At 47.3% G+C, this 18,966-nt stretch overlaps 1 protein-coding gene across 1 annotated transcript in view; it reads left to right on the top strand.

Annotated features, from left to right (window-relative positions):
• Window positions 1-18,966, top strand: part of PIK3C2B (phosphatidylinositol-4-phosphate 3-kinase catalytic subunit type 2 beta) — a 257,575-nt gene that overhangs the window by 177,179 nt on the left and 61,430 nt on the right. Inside the window, exons 21-23 of the mRNA XM_063955240.1 lie at window positions 1,005-1,112; window positions 3,962-4,054; window positions 18,051-18,180. Coding sequence (XP_063811310.1) covers window positions 1,005-1,112; window positions 3,962-4,054; window positions 18,051-18,180 — 331 coding nt within the window. The remainder of the gene's footprint in view (window positions 1-1,004; window positions 1,113-3,961; window positions 4,055-18,050; window positions 18,181-18,966) is intronic.

Below are 18,966 nucleotides of genomic sequence, written 5' to 3' on the forward strand. Positions count from 1 at the left end.
CTATGGGAAAGGTTGAGCTACAACATTACTACATAAAGATATCAGCCATAACATTAAAACCACCTGTCTAATATTGTGTCTGTATCCTTCATGCCACCAAAACAGCTCTGACTCATCGTGGCATTGACCCCACAAGACCTCTGAAGGTGTACTTTGGTATCTGACACCAAGACGTTAGTAGATCCTTTAAGTTTGCAGTGTATCAGAGTGCATGGTCCTGCTGAAAGAGGTCTCTGCCATAAGAGAATACCATTGCCATGAAGGGAAATACTTGGTCTGCAGCAATGTTTAGGCTGGTCGTACATGTCAAAGTAACATTCCCATGAATGCCAGGAACCAAGGGTTCCCAGCAGAATATTGCCCAGAGCATCATACTGCCTCTGCCAGCTTTCCTTCTTCCCATCCTGGTGCCATCTCTTCCTCAGGTAAACAAAGCACTTGCTCCCGGCCATCCACATCATGTAAAAGAAAACTTGATTCAACAGACCAGGCCTCCTTCTTCCATTGCTGCATGGTCCAGTTTTGATACACTTGCTTATTGTAGGTGTTTTCAGCAGTGGACAGGGGTCAGCATGGGCACTCTGAGTACTCTGCAGCTAAGTAGCGCTATATGCAGCATTCTGCGCATCAGTGAGCCTTGGGCGCCCATGACCCTGTCGCTGGTTCACCAGTTGTCCTACTTTGTACCACTTTTAGTAGGTACTTACCACTGCACCATACCAGGAACACCCCACAAGACCTTCCATTACCATTTATCCCTTGTCAAAGTCGCTGAGATCCTTATTCTTACTCATTTTGCTGCTTCCAACACATCAACTTCAAGAACTGAGTGTACCCCTTGACAGGTGCCAATGTTATCTAGTTTATGTGTCAGTAGTTGGGTGAGAGCATAAAAACCAGCAACACACAAATAGAAAGCCCTGCTTTTCACATGCCTGAGTATCTTACAACTAATCTTATTATTTTGTATGTAAGTAACATGTAGTGGTGGTTCACTTGTACAGGATATTCTGAAAAATGGATTAGAGGATGTCAAGCAGTTCTTTGCTCTGAATGGATCATGCCGCCTCCCGCTGAGCCCCAGCCTCCTTGTGAAAGGTATTGTTCCACAGGTATGTGTTTCCTACGCTATTTCTGTTTCCAAGCACAGGTGTTGATCCTGCGGCTTAGTGGGCTTCTGCCAGTGGTCACATGATTAACACTGAGAATCCTCAATAACTTTCTGCAAATGTGTATCCTTCAACTCCCATTAATAGTAAACTGAATAGCTGGCAAAAAAACTTACACATGGTAGATGTTCAGAATAATGCAGCATTGTCACATTACAATATTTTATTTGAAATGCAACCACAAAACGATCCCAGAAATATCAATCAATGCTGTCTATTTCTACTAGTGTCTGTTTTATTTATTTACCTGCATAAATTGTTGTTGGATAACTACATAAACTATCATTACACAACTAAGCACTGCCCACATATTGTTACCAGAATGTGGTTGCGCACCTCCAACATTGTATTCACTGGTGGTGATATAGAAACATGAATCACAAATCGGTACAGAAAGTACCCAATTGTGATAATCGGCGCTTTGCTGGAATATTACTTGTTAAAAAGAGAAATTGATTCAGCAGCTGAGTAAAAACAACTTGCCAGGTTGCAACAATTAGAAACTATAAGAGAAGAAAGAATACTCTGCGCTTGAAACAATGTATCTAAAATATAAATGTGCAGTCTGACACAGGAGAAAGATTGACTCAGTGAGGCTTGGATATAATATGGAGTAGTTTATGTAGTATCTCTTAAAACATTTATGACACACAGTTAAACAAACAATTAATACATTATCTCACACATGTTATAATAAATGAGAATTTTAAAATTGCGTGCAACATGCAATAGAATTAATAGCTATAACCCTCAGATGGTGATTTAGAGTAGTCCAAATACTGGCGTCCCAGTATGTTAGTATTGTAAATTTGTAGCTCCCGCAATATACTTTTCACAGTCTCAATTTTTATAGATAACTGAAGAAAGGTGCAGCTTATACTTAGTGCTCCCGTGCTGGTTCCTGTGTTAATGTGCAGTCAGGATCCTTTATAGAAGTGAAATACACATGGAGCAGAGGTATATCATTCAGTTACTTCTTAAATAACCGCAGATAACTGTCGCTTTTCCAAAAGTAATTGTTGGTTTAAAGGTAATTAGCTCTGTTTATAGACAGTCAGTCTAGCCGCCGTCAGAGTGGCTCCTGGTAGCAGGTGTTAGGCCCCACAGCGGGGGTCAAACGGAACTCACCCGACCAATGTTGGAGAGACGTGCTGCAAAGATAGGTCCAGCGTGCGGCAGATGACTGCGGTTGAAGCTGTTACGGCTATACTGAGCCGTGGACTGTGTTTGTGCGGCGGCTATCACCAACTAGAGAGCGTAGCGGAAAGTGGGCATCAACGCGTTTCGTCTCCTAGCAACCGGAGACTTCCTCAAGACGAATCGTCTTGAGGAAGTCTCCGGTTGCTAGGAGACTAAACGCGTTGACGCCCACTTCCGCTACGCTCTCTAGTTGGTGATAGCCGCCGCACAAACACAGTCCACGGCTCAGCACAGCCGGCTCAGTATAGCCGTAACAGCTTCAACCGCAGTCATCTGCCGCACGCTGGACCTATCCTTGCAGCACGTCTCTCCAACATTGGTCGGGTGAGTTCCGTTTAACCCCCGCTGTGGGGCCTAACACCTGCTACCAGGAGCCACTCTGACGGCGGCTAGACTGACTGTCTATAAACAGAGCTAATTACCTTTAAACCAACAATTACTTTTGGAAAAGCGACAGTTATCTGCGGTTATTTAAGAAGTAACTGAATGATATACCTCTGCTCCATGTGTATTTCACTTCTATAAAGGATCCTGACTGCACATTAACACAGGAACCAGCACGGGAGCACTAAGTATAAGCTGCACCTTTCTTCAGTTATCTATAAAAATTGAGACTGTGAAAAGTATATTGCGGGAGCTACAAATTTACAATACTAACATACTGGGACGCCAGTATTTGGACTACTCTTAATCACCATCTGAGGGTTATAGCTATTAATTCTATTGCATGTTGCATGCAATTTTAAAATTCTCATTTATTATAACATGTGTGAGATAATGTATTAACTGGTGGTGATATAGTCTAACAGAGGAGGGTGTGATTCTGGGTTAGGGATGTTAGGTCAATATTCGTAATGTCGAGATGAATATGCTGACATTTAGCATGTCGGCACTGATGAAATGTCAACATGGCCAGAATGTCGGCACTGTTTTACAGTTGAGTTTATCCCTAACAGTAATGTAAAAATTTTGACAGTGTCAACATTTATGGTATCAACATTTTAACCATGTTGACATAATAACTATCAACATTGTTAATTTCGACATACTGACTCCATACTGTGAGACCAGAATACTTAGAGGAAGACAACACGTGAGACAAGCTAGGAATGCTCTGACTCAGAATGTACTGTACATGATAATGGCAGCGTTTAGCTAATGATAATAGATAATAATTGTTCCCTCTAAGGCCTTGAGACCCGTTATCGGACCCAAACACATGGCTCTGCGATGTTATCATGGGTCCAATGTGTTATCAGCCGATAACAGGTGAGTTACCGCACAGTAATAACGGACTTTTTAGCCGGATAATTCCATCGTGCTACCCAATTGCAGCCCGTTTTTACAGTGCGGTAACTCACCTGTTATCGGCTGATAACACATGGGACCCATGATAACATCACGGACCCATGTGTTTGGGTCCGATAATGGGTCTCCAGGGGCTGGTGATTGGGGATTCTGCTGGGAAGCAGAATCCCCAATAAGTGCTAGCTTACGGGGCTTACAGGATAGCGGCCTAAATAGTGATTCATCTGTATTTTACTGCAAAAACTAGTACTGTACCATAAATAATCATGTATTTGTATTCCCAGGGCTGCTCTCATTTCAACTCAAATGCTGTACCTCTAAAGCTTACGTTCCAGAATGTGGACCCACTTGGAGAGAACATCCCTATCATTTTTAAGGTATTCTCCCTCCATTAAAATTATTTCATTTTAAGAAGTACTGTAGGTATTTTAAACAATGTGACACAAACGATCCATAATTTGGAGTCCACTTTATCGGTTCATTAAATGGCTGATAAACTTTTAAATATAGATTATAAAAATATCAATAATAAAACTTATGGTAAATACTTGATCTTTATGGTTTCTTTTGTAAAGAGAAGCCCCAATATCTTGCCCGGCATTTTGCATCGGAACATTTGCAACTGAATGTGGTGTCTTTCTTGGTTTCTGAGCTATGTATTCCAAAAGACTTTTACAGAAGTATACAAGGTTCACTAGTAGTGTGTTTTGGATGTAGAAATAGGGAGATAGTTGTTACTGGGTTCCAAAATAAAGCTCCATAACCAGCTTCCTCACATGCGTATTTGTTTCGGCCCTGCAAACATTTATAGAGATCTGGGATACTATAAAATGTAGTTTTCTCCTACGTCCTAGAAGATGCTGGGGACTCCGTAAGGACCATTGGGTATAGACGGGATCCGCAGGAGACATGGGCACCGTAAGACTTTAAATGGGTGTGAACTGGCTCCTCCCTCTATGCCCCTCCTCCAGATCTCAGATTCTGTGCCCAGAGAGACTGGACACTCACAGGGGAGCTCTCCTGAGTTTCTCTGTAAAAAGACTTTTGTTAGGTTTTTTATGTTCAGGGAGCACTGCTGGCAACAGGCTCCCTGCACCATGGGACTGAGGGGAGAGAAGCAGACCTACTTCTGTGAGTTCAAAGGCTCTGCTTCTTAGGCTAGTGGACACCATTATCTCCAGAGGGTCCAATCACTTGGTGCGCCTAGCTGCTCGTTCCCGGAGCCGCGCCGTCACCCCCCTCACAGAGCCAGAAGAAAGAAGCCGGGTGAGTATTACGAAGATACGAAGACTTCAGTGACGGCAGAAGACTTCAGTATTGAGGTACCGCGCAGCGGTCGCGCTGCGCGCCATGCTCCTACACACAGACGGCGGCACTAGCAGGGCGCGGAGGGGGGGGGCGCCCTGGGCAGCATGAATACTGGAGTGAGCACTGGCCAAAGATATATTTGAAGTGACTAGGCACTAAATATAGCCCCCGCCAGTATAATAAATTTGAATTTGAGCGGGACTGAAGCGCGCCGGTGAGGGGGCGTGGCTTAGCCCTCACAGCTCTAACCAGCGCCATTTTCTCTTCACAGGAGCTGCAGGCTGGCCCTTACCTCCACACTTCTGTGCAAGTAACAGGGTGCAAAACGGGGGGGTGGGGGTGGGGGGCACAGTAAGTGGTGCTATTATTATCATCTGAAAAGCGCTAAACGGTCTGAGGCAGTGTATATAAGGTCTCAATACCGGGATAGGCGCTGGGTTGTGAGCTGGTAAACTCCCTCAGTGTTTCTCTAACAGGCTTTCCTGTGGGTCTGTCCCCTATAGCCAGTGTGATTGTGCGTGTCGGTACGTGTGTGTCGACATGGCTGAGGCTGAGTGTTCCTCCCCGGAGGAAGTTGGAGTGGGGGCAGAAAAAGCGCTGGGAGTGACCCTGTCGGCACGGCCGACGGCTGATTGGGTAGATATGTTCAGTATGTTGAATGCAAATGTGGCGTTACTGACTAAAAGGCTGGATAAATCTGATTCTCAGACCAAAACATGGAGAAAATCCATGGAGGACGCCTTGTCTCAGGTCCAGGCCCCCTCGGGGTAACAAAAGCGTTCATTTACCCAGTTAACAGATACAGATACCGACACAGACTCTGATTCCAGTGTCGATTATAGTGAGGCCAGATTGAATCCTAAACTGGCTAAGAGTATTCAGTACATGATTGTGGCAATTAAAGACGTATTGAATATCACAGAAGTCCCTGCTATTCCTGATACAAGGGTCTGTTTGTTTAAAGGGAAAAAACCGGAGGTAACGTTTCCCCTCTCTCATGAGCTGAACACTCTTTTTGAAAAAGCTTGGGAAACTCCTGACAAAAAGTTACAGATTCCCAAAAGAATTCTGATGGCGTATCCATTCCCCTCTGAGGACAGGGATAAGTGGGAGTCAACCCCCAATGTGGACAAAGCTCTGTCACGTCTGTCCAAAAAGGTGGCGCTTCCGCCTCCTGACACGGCTGCCCTAAAGGACCCTGCGGATCGTAAGCAGGAATCTACCCTAAAATCCATTTATGTCACTACGGGTACACTGCTCAGACCTGCCGTTGCGTCGGCATGGGTGAGTAGCGCTATTGGAAAGTGGGCAGATAACTTGGTATCTGACATAGATACCCTGGATAGGGAAAGCATTCTTTTGAATCTCGGTTATATCAGGGACGCTGCAGCCTACCTGAAGGATGCGGCGAGGGATATTGGCCTGTTGGAATCAAGGGCCAATGCCATTGCAGTCTCGGCCAGGAGAGCTCTATGGATTCATCAATGGAATGCTGATGCCGACTCTAAGAGAGCTATGGAGTCTCTCCCGTATAAAGGTGGTGTCTTATTTGGTGACGGCCTCGCTGACCTGGTATCTACGGCTACCGCGGGTAAGTCATCATTTCTACCTTATGTCCCTGCACAATAGAAAAAGACGCCCCACTATCAGATGCAGTCCTTTCGGCCCAATAAATACAAAAAAGGAAGAGGGTCGTCCTTCCTTGCCTCTAAGGGTAGAGGAAAGGGGAAAAGGTCACCTGCTGTGGCAGGTTCCCAAGAGCAGAAGTCCTCCCCGGCTTCTGCTAAGTCCACCGCATGACTCTGGGGCTCCTCGACAGGAGTCCGCACCGGTGGGGGCACGTCTCCGACTCTTCAGTCAGGTCTGGGTTCATTCGGGCCTGGATCCTTGGGTGTTAGAAATAGTGTTCCAAGGGTACAAGCTGGAGTTTCAAGACATGCCCCCCCACCGATTTTTCAAATAAGCTTTGCCAGTTTCTCTTTCGGAAAGGGAAGTAGTGTGCGCTGCGATACAAAAGCTGTGTCAACATCAAGTCATTGTCACGGCGCCCCCGTCACAACAGAGAGAAGGCTTTTATTCGAGCCTGTTCGTGGTCCCAAAGCCGGATGGCTCGGTCAGACCGATTCTGAACTTAAAATCCCTCAATTTATATCTGAAAAGATTCAAATTCAAGATGGAATCTCTCCGAGCAGTGATCTCCAGTCTGAAAGGGGGGGATTTTATGGCGTCAGTCGACATAAAAGATGCCTACTTACATGTCCCAATATATCCTCCACATCAAGCTTACCTGAGGTTTGCTGTTCAGGATTGTCATTACCAATTTCAGACGTTGCCGTTTGGTCTTTCCACGGCTCCGAGGGTTTTCACCAAAGTAATGGCGGAAATAATGGTGCTCCTGCGCAAGCAGGGTGTCACAATTATCCCGTACTTGGACGATCTCCTGATAAAGGTGAGATCAAAGGAGCAGTTACTAAGAAACGTTGCGCTCTCCCGGACAGTCCTGCAACAACATGGTTGGCTCCTAAATTTGCCAAAGTCACAGTTGGTTCCGACAACACGGCTGTCATTCTTGGGCATGATCCTGGACACGGAATTGCAGAGAGTGTTTCTCCCAGTGGAAAAAGCTCTGGAAATCCAGAACATGGTCAAGGAGATTCTGAAACCGGCAAGAGTGTCGATTCATCAATGCACTCGGGTGCTGGGGAAGATGGTGGCAGCCTACAAGGCCATTCCGTTTGGCAGGTTCCATGCCAGGGTGTTTCAGTGGGACCTGTTGGACAAGTTGTCCGGGTCTCCCCTACACATGCACCGGAAAATAAGCCTATCTTCCAGGACCAGAGTATCTCTCCTGTGGTGGCTCCAAAGTTCTCACCTCCTAGAGGGACGCAGGTTCGGGATCCAGGATTGGGTCCTGGTGACCACGGATGCAAGTCTCCCAGGCTGGGGAGCAGTCACACAGAGGGAAAATTTCCAGGGAAAACGGTCAAGCCAGGAAGCTTGTCTGCACATAAACATTCTGTAATAAAGGGCCATTTACAACGGCCTTCTGCAAGCGGAACATCTTCTTCGCGGTCTGCCCGTCCTGATTCAGTCGGACAACATAACAGCAGTTGCGTACATAAACTGCCAGGGTGGAACGAAGAGCAGAGCGGCGATGGCCACAAATGTTCTCCGCTGGGCAGAAAAACATGCAAGCGCTCTGTCAGCGGTCTTCATTCCGGGCGTGGACAACTGGGAAGCAGACTTCCTCAGCAGACACGATCTCCATCCAGGAAAGTGGGGTCTTCATCCAGAGGTCTTTGCAGAAGTGACAAGTCATTGGGGAATTCCTCAAATAGACATGATGGCGTCTCGCCTCAACAAGAAGCTTCAGAGATATTGTTCCAGGTCAAGGGACCCTCAAGCCAGTGCAGTGGACGCCCTGGTGACACCGTGGGTGTTTCAGTCGGTATATGTGTTCCCTCCACTTCCACTCATTCCAAAGGTGTTAAGGATCATAAGAAGAACAAGGGTTCAGGCCGATACTCGTGGTTCCAGATTGGCCACGGAGGGCCTGGAATCCGGGTCTTCAGGAATTACTCATAGGAGATCCCTGGCTTCTTCCTCTAAGAGAGGACCTGTTACAGCAAGGGCCGTGTGTGTTCCAAGACTTACCGCGGTTGCGTTTGACGGCGTGGCGGTTGAACGCCAAATCCTAGCGTGAAATGGTATTCCTGGTGAAGTCATCCCCACTCTGCTTAAAGCTAGAAAGGAAGTAACGGCGTAGCATTATCACCGTATTTGGAGAAAATATGTGTCTGGCTGATGAGGACCTCCTGTTTGCTCAATCGGTGCTACAGAGTCGTTCGCACTCTCCCGCCCGATCCTTTTGAAGTCCCCAGCATCCTCTAGGACGTAGGAGAAAATAGGATTTTAATACCTACCGGAAAATCCTTTTCTGGTCTGGATGCTGGGCGCCCGTCCCAGTGCGGACTTTATTTGCAGTACTTGTTGATAGTCATTGTTTTTGTTACACAAAGGTTGTGTTTCGGTTATGTTCAGCCTGTTGCTGATTTTGGTTCATGCTGTTAACTGGTATTTTCTTAAAAGCCATGTTGTACGGTATGTTGTGGTGTGAGCTGGTATGTGTCTCACCCTTAGTTAACAAAAATCCTTTTCCTCGAAATGTCCGTCTCCCTGGGCACAGTTCCTATAACTGAGGTCTGGAGGAGGGGCATAGAGGGAGGAGCCAGTTCACACTCATTTAAGGTCTTAAGGTGCCCATGTCTCCTGCGGATCCCGTCTATACCCCATGGTCCTTTTGGAGTCCCCAGCATCCTCTACGGACTAAGAAAAAAGGATTTACCGGTAGATATTAAAATCCTATTTTTGAGCTAGGTGCTGAGACTCAGGTTCTGGGTTTCAGGGCCTAGCAATGCCCTTACAGGTAAGCTTGGATGGTAAAAACAAATGCTGTGTTACCTTTAAAAAGCATTTTAATTTGTATTTTTACAATCAGGCAACCTGTGGTACTCCAGCTACTGTGGAACCACACACCCCAACATGCCTTGTCACAGGGCCCGTTCAGACCTGATCGCTGCTGTGCATTTTCGCACAGCAGGCAATTATCGATAGACTGCGCATGCGTATGCACCGCAATGCGCACATGCTTCGGCATAGAGGTATTGCCGAACAGTAACAGGCTGGTGCGAAAATTTCGATCGCACAGCCATTCGCATGCTGATTGACAGGAAGAGGCCGTTTGTGGGTGGTAACCGTTTTCTTGGAGTGTCTGGGAAAACGCAGGGGTGCCCAAGCGCTTTCAGGGAGGGTGTGTGATGTCAGCTCTGGGCCCAATCAGCCTGTTCTGATCGCACTGTAGTAGTAAGTCCTGGGCTGCGTAGAGACTGCACACAGTGGCTGACTGAGGGATTTTTGCAGATCGGCGCACACATGCATGGCGAATAAACACTCCGCTTGGGCGGCGACTATCTGAACGCAGGACAGCAAATTTAACAGCCCATCGATCAGGTCTGAATCACCCCCACAGTTTTAACATGCATTAACAAAACATGCTGGGATGTGTAGTGTCACAGCAGCTGGTATGCCACAGTTTGCCTACCCGTAGTTTACTACAAACATTCATTGGGATTCCAACCATTGTACATTGTGTTCTAGCCTTCAGCAATGTGAAATATGCGCATATTTTCTGACTTGAGTTCCTTCCTCACAGCAATGTAATAAGATAATAGAAAGTCTCAAGTGATGCTTTAGGTTAAATATGTGAGAACCCTGAAGGTGCAGCCGTTTTCCACTTCTACAGTTTCATATTAGAATGTTTGGAATGCAAATTATATATATTTCTGCTTCCTTATTGTGGTCAAGGTTACCTGCAAAGCTGTTTTGTAACATTATGTTATGTGATAAAGAATATCTGTCTGCTATAAAAAGAGGGTGCAGACACTACTAGAATTGTTAGATGCTTAGTATGAATGGCACTTGATCAGTTTGTAGTACCTTAAGGCTGCCCGCATTCCCACCGAAACCACCAGCACCACAGTGACTGTTTTGTTCAATTAAAGCTTAATTTAAAAAGTAGGTATGGGTTTTTTCTGTCTTTTTAATTGTTTTAGATTATTGGCAGGAGTCCTAGGAGCCCCCCATACATTATACTGGAAGTTGTTCAACAAAACCCAAGCATAGACTTCCGGTCTCTCTGGCATTCAGACCAGCTGGAGCAAGTATCTCTGGCATTCAGACCAGCTGGAGCAAGTATTTCCACAATGGCTGTAGGAGCAAGACTGTAGAAAGCAGAACGAGATAGTGATCATGCACTTTGGATGTGAAAAGCTCCACTAATCACTCTGCATTAAATAGCTCCCACATGTTACTTGCGTGTTAGCATGGTAGCTTTGTCTTTTATTTTTCTAGTTCAGTGGTTGTCAACCTTTTTAAACTTGTGGCACACTAAACGAGATTTTAAAATTGCCAAGGCACACCGTCAATTTTTCTCTTACGTCCTAGAGGATGCTGGGGACTCCGTAAGGACCATGTGGTATAGACAGGCTCCGCAGGAGACATGGGCACTCTAAAGACTTTAGATGGGTGTGCACTGGCTCCTCCCTCTATGCCCCTCCTCCAGACCTCAGTTAGATCCTGTGCCCAGAGGAGACTGGATGCACTGCAGGGGAGCTCTACTGAGTTTCTCTGAAAAAGACTTTTGTTAGGTTTTTTATTTTCAGGGAGCACTGCTGGCAACAGGCTCCCTGCATCGTGGGACTGAGGGGAGAGAAGCAGACTTACTTAAATGATAGGCTCTGCTTCTTAGGCTACTGGACACCATTAGCTCCAGAGGTTTGGAACACAGGTCTCACCCTCGTTGTTCGTCCCGGAGCCGCGCCGCCGTCCTCCTCACAGAGCCGGAAGATAGAAGCCGGGTATAAGAAGAAAGAAGACTTCAAAGGCGGCAGAAGACTTCTGATCTTCACTGAGGTACCGCGCAGCGGTAACGCTGCGTGCCATTGCTCCCACATTTACACACACTGACGGCACTGTATGGGTGCAGGGCGCAGGGGGGGGCGCCCTGGGCAGCAATCATAAACTTCTAGGTACACTGGCATAGATATATATATACTGCGGAGGCAGTATATTACAGAAACCCCCGCCAGTAAAAAGATTTGAGCGGGACCGAAGCCCGCCGTTGAGGGGGCGGAGCTTGATCCTCCAGCACTAACCAGCGCCATTTTCTCCACAGCACGCTGCAGAGAAGCTGGCTCCCCGGACTCTCCCCTGCTGAACACAAGTACAGAGGGCACAAAAAAGGGGGGGGGCACATTTATTTGGCGCAGTGAGTGTATTATTATATATATAAATGTGTATATATATATATATATATAAAAGCGCTGTACTGACTGGGATTTTATTCCAGTGTCCGGTGGCGCTGGGTGTGTGCTGGCATACTCTCTCTCTGTCTCTCCAAAGGGCCTTATCGGGGGACTGTCTCCATACAGATATATAACCCTGAGTGTGTGGGGGTGTCGGTACGTGTGTGTCGGCATGTCTGAAGCGGAAGGCTCATCTAAGGAGGAGGTAGAGCAGATGATTGTGGTGTCTCCGTCGGCGACGCCGACACCTGATTGGTTGGATATGTGGAATGTATTAAATGCAAATGTGTCTTTATTACATAAGAGATTGGACAAAGCAGAGTCCAGGGAAGAAACAGGGAGTCAATCCATGGCTATGGCTGTGTCACAGGGCTCTTCAGGGTCTCAAAAACGTCCCCTGTCCCACGTAGCAGACACTGATACCGACACGGATTATGACTCCAGTGTCGACTACGATGATGCAAGGTTACACCCAAGGGTAGCCAAAAGTATTCATTATATGATTATTGCTATAAAAGATGTTTTGCATATCACAGATGACCCCTCTGTCCCTGTCACGAGGGTATGCATGTTTAAGGAAAAGAAACCTGAGGTAACCTTTCCCCCGTCTCATGAGCTGAACGCTTTATTTGAAAAGGCTTGGGAAACTCCAGACAAGAAACTGCAGATTCCCAAGAGAATTCTTATGGCGTACCCTTTCCCCGCGCAGGACAGGTTACGGTGGGAATCCTCGCCCAGGGTGGACAAGGCTTTAACGCGCTTGTCCAAAAAGGTGGCGCTACCATGTCCGGACACGGCAGCCCTCAAGGATCCTGCTGATCACAGACAGGAAACTACTTTAAAATCAATTTATACACATACGGGTGCCTTGCTCAGACCGGCAGTAGCGTCGGCATGGGTATGTAGTGCAGTAGCAGCATGGGCAGATAAATTGTCATCTGACATTGACACCCTAGATAGGGATAGCATTTTATTGACCTTGGGTCACATTAAAGACGCAGCCTTATATATGAGAGACGCTGCGAGAGACGTTGAACTGTTAGGTTCAAGAGCCAACGCCATGGCTATTTCTGCTAGGCGAGCCCTGTGGACCCGCCAGTGGACGGGTGATGCCGACTCAAAGAGACATATGGAAGTTTTACCTTACAAGGGTGAGGTCTTATTTGGGGAGGGTCTCGCGGACCTGGTTTCCACGGCTACCGCGGGTAAATCTTCTTCTTTTTTTGCCTTATGTTCCCCCACAGCAAAAGAAAACACCACAATATCAGATGCAGTCCTTTCGGTCGCATAAGTCCAGAAGAGGTCGGGGCTCTTCCTTCCTCGCCAGAGGTAAGGGTAGAGGGAAAAGAATGCCTGCTACGGCTAGTTCCCAGGAGCAGAAGTCCTCCCCGGCTTCTACTAAATCCACCGCATGACGCTGGGGCTCCACTGAGGGAGTCTGCGCCGGTGGGGGCACATCTTCGACTCTTCAGCCAGGTCTGGGTTCTGTCAGACGTGTATCCTTGGGCGATGGAAATTATATCCCAAGGCTACAAACTGGAATTCGAAGAGGTGCCTCCTCGCCGATTTTTCAAGTCGGCTTTGCCAGCTTCTCCCCCAGAGAGGGAAATAGTTTTAGCTGCAATTCAAAAGCTGTATCAACAGCAAGTGATTATCAAGGTTCCCCTGGTCCAACAGGGAAAGGGTACTATTCAACCCTGTTTGTGGTCCCGAAACCGGATGGCTCGGTCAGACCCATTCTGAATCTAAAATCCCTAAACCTGTACTTGAAAAAGTTCAAATTCAAGATGGAATCGCTTCGGGCAGTTATCTCCAGCCTGGAAGGGGGGGATTTTATGGTGTCACTAGACATAAAGGATGCATACCTTCATGTCCCCATATATCCTCCTCATCAGGCGTACCTGAGATTCGCTGTACAGGCCTGTCATTACCAGTTTCAGACGTTGCCGTTTGGGCTTTCCACGGCCCCGAGGATTTTCACCAAGGTAATGGCGGAAATGATGGTGCTTCTGCGCAGGCAGGGAGTCGCAATTATCCCGTACTCGGACGATCTCCTGATAAAAGCGAGATCGAGAGATCAATTGCTGAAAAGCGTGTCGCTCTCCTTGAGAGTGCTGCAGCAGCACGGCTGGATTCTAAATCTACCAAAGTCACAGTTGATTCCAACGACTCGGCTATCTTTCTTAGGCATGATTCTGGACACGGAACAGAAGAGGGTTTTTTCTCCCAGTGGAAAAAGCCCAGGAACTCCAGAACATGGTCAGGGACCTGCTAAAACCAAAAAGAGTGTCAGTCCATCAATGCACTCGAGTACTGGGAAAAATGGTGGCGGCCTACGAGGCCATCCCCTTCGGCAGGTTCCATGCGAGGACTTTTCAGTGGGACCTTCTGGACAAGTGGTCGGGGCCCCATCTACAAATACATCAGAAAATAAGCCTGTCCCCCAGGGCCAGGGTGTCTCTCCTGTGGTGGCTGCACAGTGCTCACCTTCTCGAGGGTCGCAGGTTCGGTATTCAAGACTGGGTTCTGATGACCACGGATGCGAGCAGTCACACAAAGAAGAAATTTTCAGGGACTATGGTCAAGCCAGGAGGCTTGTCTACACATCAACGTACTGGAATTGAGGGCCATATACAACGGCCTACGACAAGCGGAGATTCTTCTTCGCGTCCTACCGGTTCTGATTCAATCAGACAACGTCACAGCCGTGGCTCATGTAAACCGCCAAGGCGGGACAAGAAGCAGAGTGGCAATGGCGGAAGCCACCAGGATTCTTCGCTGGGCGGAAAATCACATAAGCGCTCTGTCAGCTGTCTTCATTCCGGGAGTGGACAACTGGGAAGCAGACTTCCTCAGCAGACACGATCTCCATCCAGGAGAGTGGGGACTTCATCAAGAAGTTTTTGCAGAGATAACAAGTCATTGGGGACTTCCTCAAATAGACATGATGGCGTCACGCCTCAACAAGAAGCTTCGGAGGTATTGTGCCAGGTCAAGGGACCCTCAGGCAGTAGCGGTGGACGCCCTGGTGACACCATGGGTGTTTCAGTCGGTCTATGTGTTCCCTCCTCGTCCGCTCATCTCAAAAATATTGAGAATCATAAGACGAAAAAGAGTGCAGACAATACTCATTGTTCCAGATTGGCCTCGAAGGGCCTGGTATTCAGATCTTCAGGAAATGCTCACAGAAGATCCGTGGCCTCTTCCTCTCAGGGAGGACCTGTTGCAGCAGGGGCCCTGCGTGTTCCAAGACTTACCGCGGTTATGTTTGACGGCATGGCGGTTGAACACCAAATCCTAGCTGGGAAAGGTATTCCGGAGGAAGTCATCCCTACTCTGATAAAGGCTAGGAAGGAGGTGACGGCGAAACATTATCACCGTATCTGGAGGAAGTATGTATCTTGGTGTGAAGCCAAGAATGCTCCTACGGAAGATTTCCTTCTGGGCCGTTTTCTCCACTTTCTACAGACAGGAGTGGATATGGGCCTAAAGTTAGGCTCCATTAAGGTACAGATTTCGGCCCTATCAATTTTCTTTCAGAAGGAATTGGCTTCTCTCCCAGAAGTCCAGACTTTTGTAAAGGGAGTGCTGCACATCCAGCCTCCTTTTGTGCCCCCAGTGGCACCATGGGACCTTAACGTGGTGTTACAGTTCCTAAAATCTCACTGGTTTGATCCTCTTCAAACGGTTGAATTAACATTTCTCACTTGGAAGGTGGTCATGTTGTTGGCCTTGGCATCTGCAAGGCGGGTGTCCGAATTGGCGGCTTTATCTCACAAAAGCCCCTATCTGATTTTCCATGTGGATAGAGCAGAGTTGAGGACTCGTCCTCAATTTTTGCCTAAGGTGGTTTCATCGTTTCATATGAACCAACCTATTGTGGTACCTGTGGCTACAGGTGACTTAGAGGATTCCAAGTCCCTTGATGTAGTCAGGGCCTTAAAAATTAATGTAGCCAGGATGGCTCGGGTTAGAAAAACAGAGGCACTGTTTGTCCTGTATGCAGCGAACAAGGTTGGCGCTCCTGCTTCTAAGCAGACTATTGCTCGCTGGATCTGTAACACGATTCAGCAGGCTCATTCTACAGCTGGATTGCCGTTACCAAATTCGGTAAAGGCCTATTCCACTAGGAAGGTGGGCTCTTCTTGAGCGGCTGTCCGAGGCACCTCGGCATTACAGCTGTGCCGAGCAGCTACTTGGTCGGGTTCAAACACTTTTGCAAAATTCTACAAGTTTGATACCCTGGCTGATGAGGACCTCGTGTTTGCTCAATCGGTGCTGCAGAGTCATCCGCAGTCTCCCGCCCGGTCTGGAGCTTTGGTATAATCCCCATAGTCCTTACGGAGTCCCCAGCATCCTCTAGGACGTAAGAGAAAATAAGATTTTAAACCTACCGGTAAATCTTTTTCTCCTAGTCCGTAGAGGATGCTGGGCGCCCGTCCCAGTGCGGACATATTTCTGCAAGGCTTGTATATAGTTATTGCTTACATAAGGGTTATGTTACAGTTAAGATCAGTCTATGGCTGATGCTGTTTTGTTCATACTGTTAACTGGTTGCGTATATTCCATGCTATACGGTGTGGATGGTGTGGGCTGGTATGAATCTTGCCCTTAGATTAGCAAAAATCCTTTCCTCGTACTGTCCGTCTCCTCTGGGCACAGTTCTTTAACTGAGGTCTGGAGGAGGGGCATAGAGGGAGGAGCCAGTGCACACCCATCTAAAGTCTTTAGAGTGGCCATGTCTCCTGCGGAGCCCGTCTATACCCCATGGTCCTTACGGAGTCCCCAGCATCCTCTACGGACTAGGAGAAAAAGATTTACCGGTCGGTTTAAAATCTTATTTTTTTATCAACTAATATATAATATCTCCCCTAGGAATAAAACTGACATATTGGCCCCAATTGTAATAAAACAAAGTTATGGTAATTCCACCACACAGTCACCCACAGTAATGTCACACATTGTGTGTGTCCCCCCCCCCCCTCCCACAGTAATTCCAACACTTATTCTGTCATATTAATGCCACACATTGTGTCCCCCCACAGTAGTTCCGCCACACACGGTCCCCCATAATAATGTCACACATTGAGCCCCCCCAGTAACTATCCCCCATAGTAATGTCACACATTGTGACCCCCATTAATTTCACCACACACTGTCTCCCATAGTAATGTCACACATTATGCCCCTCCCCCCGGTAATGCCACAAGCTGACGCCACATCAGTCACGTAAATAAATAAAATACACTGGCCCCAACCTCAGGGTTTTCACTCTGCACTGAGAGCATGGAGTAGGAGAGCTGGAGAGCGCGTGTGTGAACAGATGAGCGGGTGTGATGGTCGTGACCTATGAGTCACACCGCGTCACCATAGTTCACGGGCTGTGCCGCGGAAGAGAGCAGTGAGCCGCGGAAGAGAGAAGTCCTTGCATTGGCACGGGCTAGCTGCAGGATGAACACATGTATACTGTATCGGCATTGCAGATATCCCAAGGTTTCATAGGGCATTGCATCAGAGCTACAGTCACATGTGAGGAGAACGCAGTCACACAGTTCTCATGTGGTAGCCATACAAGTGAATCATTCTCTTGGCTATGTGTATAGCCTGACTCATCAGCAGCGATCAGCTTATGTTTCTAGTCTCTGTATGTCTCAGGAACAAAAGATGGCCACAGCTGGTCCCGTATAATGCATATACAGAACTAAATATGCCATACACAGAGTTGTACACATCTTTAGAAGGTACTGCCCCTAATCATATGTTAGATGCCTATCATTATGATCAGTGCGCATATGTAGCAGCCCTATTCTTGCTGCAAAGATCCATCTAAAACAGGTGTATTACAGTACTGTCCAACTCTGCATATCCTGCAGGTCCGTTCATAAACCCTCCCTGATCTTTGTCTATGTGGGGACATCCAGTTACAGCCTAGTCACGCCTCTTCAATCACAAGTGCATCGCTTGTACTTATGTATGCTTGGAACATGCTTGGGAGCATATGCAAAACACAAAAGATATGCACCTCAAATGTGGATATGTTCATCTCCATAGCTGCGGATACGTTCATCTCCTTGGTGTACAGTTATGTTTTCTGCTGGGATGCTTTATGCTGCAGATACAGTATTTTGTAGTTTCTTTTTATTTGTGATACTGAAAGGGTGAAAATAAACCTTGTTAACAGACCATTTTCTTTCTTTACCAGTGTGGAGATGACCTCAGACAGGACATGCTGACCTTGCAGATGATCAGAATCATGAATAAAATCTGGATTCAAGAGGGTCTAGATATGCGCATGGTGATCTTCCGCTGCTTCTCCACAGGCCGGGGGCGAGGTACCTACAATGCACTACATACAGGCTGCTGTTTAGGAGACATGCTACAGGGGTGCAGATTATTTCGTCAAGGGATGTTTCTACCACTGTCTTCATAAACAGCATTAACAAGTAAAACAGTATGTCAACATTCTAACAATATCGACATGATTGTGTCGACATTGTGAATGTCTAACAAATATAGCAAACACTTTGAGAAGGCCTTAAAGACAGTCTAAAAGGAGAACAGCATCGCAATCTCGAACATTGAGCAATATATCTATGAAAGTACAAGAAGATTCTCCTGACAGAGATGGAAGCCATGTGCCCATTCCACAGGAGAGTGAGAAGAACGTCCCTTGGCCGGATTCAGTAGGATCTACCGGCGGCCGGGATGCCGGCTGTCAGTATACCGAGATCAGCATCCCGGCCACCAGTATGCCGGCAGCGGACGAGCGATTTCAAGTCTCTTGCTGGTACGGGTTATGTTCTCCCTCTATGGGTGTCATGAACACCCACAGAAGGAGAATGCCTGTGTTGCCGGGATACCGTTGTTGGCATTTCACTGCTTGTCGGGATTACGGCCTATGTATTGGGATTGTCGTGATCCCAACTTGCCCCTTGGCCATATGCTTGAACAACCCAATCCTCCAGGAATTTCCCCAAGGCCGATCCCTTAGCACACTCCAGCAGATCAACAAGACAAAAAATGAGTTCTCCAAAACCGTCCCTCCGGGTCCAGCATCTTTTCATCTGAGAGGCCACATCGGAGCTTGGAATTTGCATAAGACCACAAGATCCTCGAGT

The sequence above is a fragment of the Pseudophryne corroboree genome, chromosome 2 (assembly GCF_028390025.1).
Source record: "Pseudophryne corroboree isolate aPseCor3 chromosome 2, aPseCor3.hap2, whole genome shotgun sequence".
NCBI classification, from domain to species: Eukaryota; Metazoa; Chordata; class Amphibia; order Anura; family Myobatrachidae; genus Pseudophryne; species Pseudophryne corroboree.